Consider the following 9,970-nt stretch of genomic DNA (forward strand, 5'->3'; position numbering starts at 1 on the left):
GGTTGCAAGTTGGTTACATTCTGCAGTAGATAAAATTATTACAGGCACTTTTAAGGCATTTGTATTTATAGCCATTATTGGCACAAAGATCTTACAGCAACATTACATTGGATATCATAGTTTGTGTTATAAATGAGAGTGAATAAAGTGCAGAGATAAGGAAATCATGATAGCAACTTAATCAACGAGCGATGTCAAGGCAACAGTTTCATATGCTGTTTGGCTTTCGAATGCATTTATATTGTATGTTTTTTTAAAATTGTGTTTGTTCACTGCCATAGAAATCCTTGTAAGCTGGAAATGTAGAATGTTAATTTTAATATGTTGATCTGTATTTTGCTAATGTAGGATTTTTAAATGGCTAAGACTCATTGTCATAAAATGAATAGAGTTTTCAGTAAGAAACCATCTGGATTACTGTAATGTGCTGTATGTTGGGCTTCCTTGGAAGAGTGTTTAGAAACATCAACTGGTTCAAAATGCTGTAGTCAGATTACTGAATAGTGGTTAATGACTACTGACTGCTGGTTGAAGGGGTCACACAACTCCTATGTTACAATAAATTCATTGTCTGCCAGTCCATTTCTGAGCCTAATTCAAAATGATTGTTATAGCCTATAAAGCCCTACATGGCTTGAGTTAGACATGGATAAAACATCCTATCTCCCTATATAAACCTGTCTGGATTTTAAGATCTTCAGAGCTGGCCCCTCTCTCAGTCTTGCTGCTTTCACAGGCACGTTTGATAAAGACACAGGAGGGGCCCTTTTCCATGAGAGCTCCCATTTATGGAATACCTTCCTTGGGCCAGGTTGGTCCCCAGTTACTCCTTCAGGAACCAGGCAAGGACTTTCCCTTTTAGGCAGACTGAAAGGGTTTATATTGAAAACGTTTAAATACTGGTGATATGCTTAATTTGTAAAACAGTATAGGTTAATATGTTTTTAGTTGCACTTGTTTAATAGAGAGCCACCATGGGCATTTAAACCAGAAGAAAGGTGGCAGAGTAGTAAAATAAAATAAACAAATTCAGTGACTTCTCTGTGTTGGTGATATGCAGATTATTGTGGGACTCCATCAGTAGTCTTTGAACAAATCACAAAAAAAAAAAAAATTCTTTAATAGATTGTGAATTGTGTGAAAATGCAGATTTTTGTTTTTTCATTGTAGCCTCAGAATATTTTGTTGAGCAGTATATGTCCCCTTGGTGATATCAAAATTGTTGACTTTGGTATGTCTCGGAAAATTGGCAATTGCATTGAACTACGAGAAATTGTGGGAACGCCTGAATATCAAGGTAAATCATTGTACACGCCTATACATTGGCATGCATTTCCACATACGGGTTGATTAATAAAATAAATTTTAGGCACTGTGCTCCCTAGACTCACGAAGGGACTCCCTTTGCTATCCTGACTAAGAGAGGAGTCATCATCTTTGGTTCTTTCACAATTAATGGCAGCAGTAGTTAGGAAACCTGAATTCTCTCTATTTAGAGAAGCATGGTTTTAGAGGAATGTATTTGTCTGGGCATGTGCCTGCAGCTACTCAGTTATATTTTTTTGATACTGTATTAGCTGCCAGAGCTGTATCCTAAGGATTTCTAGTACGTATCTGTAGTTTGAGGAGATATTTAGACTCCTCTGCTTTAAGAGCTCTAGTGCTGTACTTCAGGGGAATGCAGTGAAACTCATCAGAGAATTTTCAGTAGCTCAACCAACTACAGAACTCAGGATTTTGCAAGAAGGAGAAGTGGTATGAAATTGCTGTAACTGTGCATTTTATAATACACCCAGGGTGGTTATTTGAAGGTGACCTTGTATTTTTTGCACCAGAATATTTGCTGATTTCATTTAAGTTATGTATTGTGCTCCCAACAGTAGTCACAAGGTGGCTACAGAATGAAAGCTGGGGGGCTAGTAAATGGTTTGGGAGCACCATATGCTGCAGCACTGCTGAGCCAAATACATTTGGACAAGATGAGGAACTTTGTTGGAGGTCTGTGGTATAACTATTATTAACAGAAAATGTACTTTAAAAAAGTGATTACATCAGCTGCATATAAATTATGATAGTAAGATTCTTGCATTAACAACAGGTGATATAGTGAGCTGTTAGAAAATGGGGGGTTTGTCTCTTCCTTTGTAGCTGTAGCCAATGGGCACAGCAACGGTCATAGATGGAGGGTAGACTTTGGACCCATCCTGGTGGCATGTACTCACACTGGGCTAATTTCAGCACCTGAAGCAGTGTCAACCCTTTCCCTCTCCCCACTGCAGCCTTCCATTGTACCGAAAACTTGCTATGGTAGGTTTTCCAACCCTCCAGCACAGGTTTCTAGGGCTCTAGGGTGCTGTAGGTGACAGGGTGAATCATCCCCCAATCCACTACTAGAAGCACTCAGTTGAATTTGGGCTGTATGCTACTATTAGCTGACAATTCTACATTATTTACACTGAAGTAGATTGATCACCCTTAGCAAATAAAGCAAAATATATGAGAAGTGAAGAGCGGAGGGCACGGTTCAGTGAAGTACTGCTGAAACTAAAGATGGAATGTTTGATAAGGAATCTCAGCAATGAAATAAAACACCATAGCGCTGGCAGTTTTATTATAGACTGGCAGAGCAAAGAAATGGCAGTAAAATGGTAGTAAGGGAAGATATCATAACAGTGACTTGATTCTGTGGATTCAGTTGTGTGTTTCTCTGTGTCTACAACCAGGGTGGGCCACTTGTAGGATGAAGGAACCGCCCCTTCCACATCCGTCTCGTGCCACCCTAAAAATATAAGGCCTACAAAATGGCCAGCTAAACTCCCAGAATTGTCTGGGGACACAGCTGGTCATTTTGTATTTCTGCTGGCAGACAAAAATCTTCCTTTCTAGGCAGGCTTTTATTGACTTGGACAAGTAAGGGCCACTATGTATACTGACCTGAGTGGGCATGGTTTTAAGTGTTTTTAATTGGTGAATTCTAATGTGGTTTGTTTAATTGTTCTTAATATAGCTCATGTTCTTAACTGTGCTTTTATATTGTTTTAATTGCTTGTGGACCGCCTTGGGTCACCAATGGGAAGAAAGGTGGAAAATAAAATAAAATTTGGGAGAACCTCCAGACATTTTTTAGATGGGGATGACAGACCATTTTCCAAGGTCACTTCTATTGGGAAAAAAAAGTTGCTTCGAGGCCAAAAGAGGTGAATAGCCAAAATGATCAGTTCCACACACAGAGACTCATCCCAAGGCCTCAGTGAGAGGAACTAGTAATCTCATAGGAATTTTCATTTTTCTTACTTTTTTTATTTTGTTGGGATGTGGGGTAGAGAGAGGGCTGGAAAAATATATTACTTGGAAGGCCAAAGGGCCAGGGCAGTTTTTCCAAACTTGGGTCCACAAATGGTGTTGGACCTCAGTTTCCAGAAGACTTGGTGGGGCTACTGGTTATTCTCTAAGGGAGAGTGTAAAACCCATTCCATAGAGATTGGGTACACCTTAACTTTTTTTTTTTTTTTTTTTTTTGGGTAAACCTAAATTGTAACATTTAGGTGTCTATCTATCATACATGTACTGAAACATGCTTGCTAGTCAGGCACTTGAGAGAATTATTTATTTATTCTTAACATCACCCTTTGTCTTCACAGCACCAGAAGTCTTAAACTATGATCCTATTACTACAGCAACAGATATATGGTAAGATCAATTCATAGGAAGTTAGAATTACTTTTAAAATGTTAGCCATTGTAGTTTCAGCACAAATGTTGATGGTAGAATCTGCTTTTCATTGAAAAACACATCTTTTGGTCTATTTATTTGTCACCTAGAGCAGTTGCTATGCTGGCTGAGGTTGCTGAGAGTTGTAGTCCAAGAACCACCTGGGTTAACCAAAGTTCGGAATCACTGACCTACAGTACAGGAATAAACCATGATCATGATTAGTTAGAGTGATGTCAGTGGGCTGTTGGCTCGGTTGGCTGTAAAGAAAGGGAATGAGGATCATTAATGAATTTAGAACAGAACAGTGTTTCCGGTGTCTCTTTTATCTTTTAGGATGTATAGGGATTTAAAGGAGCAGGGTGGTCCCTAGAGTCTTTGTGTCAGAAATAGAATCCTATACTTTCTTCTTCCTTAAATCAATCATGCAGTAGAAAGATTTTCCCCTTGCTTGAAACAGCCTTGTTCCCTCTGCTTCTAAAATTAGAGTAATTTTTTTTATTTTGATTTAAAATATTTCTAAGTCGCCTTTTAAGAACAGAAGCTCTCTTGTGGTACCTTGTGTGATAAAATCCATACAATAACAAAATACTGTAGCAAGAATAAAACAAACATCAGCAATAAGTCTGAATTGTAAACTGTTTCCCTAACACTTGCTCTGATGCCTTATTAAAATAGACTGAAAATCTGGGAATCTATTAAAGGTAGAGTTTTTGATGCACATACTGGAGCTCTTTGGGAACATTAAGAATCTAGGCTCAGTTCCTTGAGAGTATAATTGGTGTGGTGTCCAAAACAATTTCAGAAATATAAGAATGTGTACAGGAGTTGTCTCTGTTCATTCGGTGCAGCCAAGAAACGTCTGGATTGAAGTGCTACTGGGGCTGTAGGTTTCTGGCAGAATTTGAGAATTGCAATGCCTGCTAGGAGGCCTTATGGAAAGACTGTTGCTCCCTATATTTTGCTAATAAGCTTGGAGGATTCCCTGGTAAATATTTTGACTGATACTTGTTATAAGGCACAGCAGATGCAAATGTTGTGCTTTCTGTCTTCGTATGTGGAAAATATCTCTATAACCTTACTTTATTTGGCATAGTTTTGTATAAAATAAGAGCAACATTAAAACATGAACAAAAGAAACTGTCTGAGTGCTGAAATATTGCACAAGAAATATAATAGCAGGAAAACAGTATTCTTTTCTGATTTCAGGAGTGTAGGTGTGATCACATACATGCTCCTTATACACGAATCGCCATTTATGGGAGCAGATAAACAAGAAACATACCTCAATATTTCTCAAGTGAATGTGGATTATTCAGAAGAAACATTTGCGTCAGTTTCACTGTTAGCCAGAGACTTCATCCAAAAGCTGCTTGTTAAAAATCCTGAGTAAGTACTTGGTTGAAGGTGGGTAGAAAAAAGTTAAATTGAATTTCTGTACTATTTTAGTATAAATACGTAGAATAAGTAGGAGACTTAAGTCATATGATAAGGATATTAGTATGACTATAGTATGAATGTATCACAAGCTTAATTTAGATAAAACTCATACTATTTGGTTCTTTATTTTAAGTGCTTTATTAGCAATAATGATGTAAACATGATTGCTGTTTTCCAGAGTCTTACAATTCTGAAATTGGGTTTTAAGACTTTTTGTGTGCTTTGTTATAATATTTCAGAATCTATGCAAAGCTTTATGGTGTGAAACAGGTAGCAGCATTTGATTCTGTATCAGAGTTATTTTTTATCTGTCCTGCTGAGTGTTTTCTCAGCATAAACGTGAACAGCAGTATAAATGGCCCCATGACTCTGTGAGCTTTGCTGTCAAGTTGTTTACCCTTCTTCCCTGATCCAAAATGTCTGACACGTTTAGAATCTCTCTTCAAACAGTGAAGAGTAGTGGAAGCTGTCCCTTTCGTATGTCAGCTTTGTATTGCAGCCCTAATCTGATTTCTTATCAGAGTGATAAGTCAATGCATGCAGGGGAATATCTGTATTTTTAGTGAAAGAAAGGGGATCATCATAGAGAGAGTGAGAGAGCATTTTTATTTTGCTTTCTTTGACTTCTTGTTGATCCTTACTGCTTATTTCATCCAGCATTCTTTTGTAAGAAGCTCCACTTTTGTAACAAGTTCCACTGTCTGAAATTTCTGGCAAGAAGAACCATCTGTGGCATTCAGACTGCAGTCTTTCATTTGCAGTTCCCTTTGAGAAAATGGATGGTGGAGCAGGATAGTGGGTAGTAACGGAGGCAAGCTATGCAGTATGCTATGGTGGAGGGGTGGCTTGCTGTCTCTTACTCCCAGTTGGTCTTCTGCCAGAAACTCTTGCTTACAAAGGATAAAGTTCCAACTGAAACCAGTGGGCACAGGCCTTGTGGTGGTGAGCCATCCCTTTGATGGCTCGGCTGTAATGTTCAAATGAGCTCTGTCATTTAAATATATGCCTTCTCATTTTTCTATTTTAAGAGAACGACCAACAGCAGAGGCCTGTCTGACCCACTCTTGGCTTCAACAAGGAGATTTCTTCTTCTTGTACAGTCCTGAAGAAAGCCCCAGTTGTTCTCCAGCTCATGATCATATGAGCAAGTGCACAGAAGAGAGAAATAATAATAGACCCATGTGTAATGGTACATGCAGCGAGCGGGACGATAAAGAGAATATTCCAGAAGACAGCAGTACAGTCTCCAAACGATTCCGTTTTGATGATTCCTTGCAATATCCCCAAGAACTCCCAACAGACTTTGTATGTTAACAAATGCACTTCTGCCAATTATATTGAACTGAATTTAGGACTCTAATCTACTCCTGTGGCACATGTTTTCAGATTGTGGCTTGTCCACTACTGCGTTGTGGTTAATGTTATCCTGGAAATGCACTTTCAACTGATCTTGTTTTGAGCCTTCTTTGTGCTGCCATTGCTGGCAATGGGCTTGACTCTGGGAAACTGGAGTCTTTGGCACCTGAAGTGGCTTGTCTTTGGAAGCAAACAGGTAACTGAGTATATTTGCACTTTTTACCTTGAGTCCCAAACATGATTTTTGGTGTGTTTAAAATAGGCAAACTGGGAATAAGTATATTTGAATGCCATCAACAAAGCCTCAATAAACACATCATAACCATGTTCAAAGCCAAAGAGTGAAAGCTACGTGAACCTGGCACAGCAGAGAAGTAATTCCTTTTGTTTAAGGCTAGCGTTAAGAGTCTCATGCTGTCATCTTCTGTTGAAAGATTCCAGTCAATGACTGATTGGTATACAGGTGTACTACAAAGAAGCTTTTCCTTGACTGAGGCTCAAGTACTTGGACTAGCTTCATTATTGGTAATCCAGTTGTTTGTACATTTACTCAGAATTTGAGTAAATGGTAGTCTTAGTGGGATTTACAGAAAGGTAAGTGTGGAGAGTATTGTGTCATTTTCATGTGTGGCGCCCAAATTATTATTTGCATTCCACAGACCTATCATGCCTAGTTTAGTTAGTGTGCATATTTAATTTTTAAACCTTCTGCTTTCTGTACCCACAAACAACATGGAAGAAGATGAAGGACATTATAGTTGCCATCCATGAAAAGATTTTGAGATATTTCTTTACAAAGTGTGGTATAGATGTCTTGTACCATGCTGCTAAGAGAATCTGTGCAATGCTGTTAATCATTTAAGGGCAGGTTTGGAATTAAGTTTAAAGGCTCATACAAGCAAATCTAGTTTTATTGAATGAGCTTCTTACAAAAGTATGCGGTGTCGGATGTGCTGTTTTAATTTACCTTCTCCACATGAAGTTCATGAAGTTACTTTCCTGAATTATACCTATTTCCATCCCTCATATATCCGTTGATATCATCCACCAAAGATATGTTAATACTGATAGGTGTGTTGTAGCACAAAAGTTTATTTGCCTGTTTATTCAGAGTTAAATCCCACTATGTTCAGTGAGGCTTACTTCAAGGTAAGCATGGATAGGATTGTAGCCTAAAGCCATATATGCAGCAATATTTATCAGCACAGGGAAAACGAGAAAAAGTATAGAAAAGAGAATCAGTGTTCTGTGTCATTGAACAGCTAATTGTTTGACAAATATAGTAAATGTCCAGTCCTGACATGTGCTGCATCAGTGGTTAGTTATAGAGGGTGCTACTGATTTTGCCAACTTAATCTCACAAAGAAAGATGTGAGGCTAGCACTGCAGCCCAAAGTGCTGGGGTACACATTTATTATCAGGACAGTGCAGATTCAAGTCCACATTCAAAAATTCAGTGCAGAAATGCAGTATTGAAAGCCATATTTTCTTCAGATTGTCAATTAAAAACGTGGGAACTAGGGGATCACAAATTATTGCATCCTAATTTGATTTTGACAAGTATTAATTTTAGACTATTAAAAAATCACAACTCTTATTCCATAAATATACTCCTACTGTGGAAGAAAGGCTAAGAGTGAAACAACATGCCACAATAATGGTTACACCAGCACTTTATAAAACAAAATATGGTAGAAGAAATATATTTCCATTGTGGTATTTTTTAAAAGTTTACATTTCTTACTCTTTCTTCTAGTCTTAGAACTTTTAAAAATGTTTTAAGCAAGTCATCTTTTGTCTCTAGACAATAGACTGTTTCAGATTTTATAAACTTATATATACATTCCGGGTATAACTTGAATCTGAAAATTCTAAATTTTGTTTAAATATCTCTAATTTTGTAAGTTTTCTTATTTGTTTATATATAAGTTTGTATATAATTTTGTTGGAATTATAATTGTTCTTACAATTCTTTGTTTTGCGTTGAATATTAATTGGCCTTTAGAAGTGGGTGTAGATGGTTATGGACACAATATTATGAGGAGCCTGATCTTACATTATTTCACTAAGAATAGCCACCATTGTGCCTTACACCCTGTTCTTACTCAGTAGTAATGCTATTAGAGCTCAGTCCATGCAGGTATGATAAATACAGGAGCAGGGATGACAATGGAACTTTCAGCAGCTTTGATGAGCCTGGAAGGTTGATACCATTCACTCTACTATGTCTTTGAGACTATTCACATTGGTTAGAGCTGGTCAGGTACAGTATTGTCACCAGCAGCCCTCCTACAGACCATTTCATATGAATGCAAATTTCTTGAAAATATTTTCTATTTAATAGCCTGCAGAAGAAACAGAACCTCTGTAGATGTAGCATTTTGACACAGCCGTTTTCCATGTCAGGTGAGAGGTACCAACTCCTGCCATAAACAGGACCACAAGTATTCATAGAACATACACAACAGAGCATACACCAACCGCACATCCTTGAAACCAACTGTTGAAAAAGCCTATCTGTTTCCGAGGTCCTGCTACATTCTGATTCCATGTATTCTCAATTTAACTTAATGGAAGTTGCGTCCATCCAAAGCAGATATATATTAATCTGCTAAATGTATGGATCCCTTCCGATTTTGGTCATGTCTATTGATTAAACAGTCAGCTTCTTGTATTTGATATCAAGTGTTCTAAGTATTTAGAGCTTATCTCCTAATGGAGAAAGCACCTTAACAGATAATGGGGCAGGTTGTGCAGTATGTGTCCAAAAAAAGGCATGTGATAGAACCTTGGAAAAATCAGTGCTCTCTTGACAGGAATCCTGTTGGTATGTATTAAAAAACTCACACAGGTATGCTGGAATTTGAACATGTAATATCAAAGAGCTGACCATGTTTTTGAAGACTGCCATATCTAACCACACCACATGGCAATTTAAGCATTTTTTAAAAATTGCTGTTTTTGGCAAAATCTGCTTGCATGCCAAAAAGCAAGCCCTAAAAAAAAAAACCTGGATTAGGAGAAACGTCTATCGGTGTTCTTGATTTGTTTCATGACTGTAACTCAAGTTTTTCTGTTTAAGGAAAGTTGGCAGCCTCTCCCCATCTGGGTGATTTTACACTAAAAGTTAAAATGTGGGGAACACATCCATTTTAATTGGTAGGATTCTAGTTTCTTAGTTCAACACTAGTGTGCTTTTGAGGGCACTCCAGATATGTATTTTGTTGACTTTTCATCTCTTGGAGAGATGGCACAATTAAAGCAGCAGCTCAGTTGTCGTATTTCAGTTAATTAAGACCAGCCCGTCCCCATTCTTCCTCCAAAACTTCAGGATATTTTTAATTTGCTCTGTCTTTAATCTGTTGAGTGGAAACTGAAGCAACTGCTAGATTCAAATATATTTATGCCCAACACGGCTTTGTTTTTCTTGTGTGAGATCAAATGTAGAAACCACAATGGATTG

The 9,970-nt window shown here is 37.8% G+C and overlaps 1 protein-coding gene across 2 annotated transcripts in view; it reads left to right on the forward strand.

Annotated features, from left to right (window-relative positions):
* The window catches only part of STK17B (serine/threonine kinase 17b), a 31,007-nt gene extending 22,531 nt beyond the window's left edge, over nt 1-8,476 (forward strand). For both annotated transcript variants that reach the window (XM_020795306.3, XM_020795307.3), the window contains exons 5-8: nt 1,171-1,297; nt 3,642-3,690; nt 4,921-5,100; nt 6,180-8,476. In XM_020795306.3, coding sequence (XP_020650965.2) covers nt 1,171-1,297; nt 3,642-3,690; nt 4,921-5,100; nt 6,180-6,465 — 642 coding nt within the window. In that variant the 3' untranslated portion in view covers nt 6,466-8,476. The remainder of the gene's footprint in view (nt 1-1,170; nt 1,298-3,641; nt 3,691-4,920; nt 5,101-6,179) is intronic.
* The last annotated feature ends 1,494 nt before the right edge of the window (nt 8,477-9,970 follow it).

This window comes from Pogona vitticeps, chromosome 1 (assembly GCF_051106095.1).
Source record: "Pogona vitticeps strain Pit_001003342236 chromosome 1, PviZW2.1, whole genome shotgun sequence".
NCBI lineage: Eukaryota > Metazoa > Chordata > Lepidosauria > Squamata > Agamidae > Pogona > Pogona vitticeps.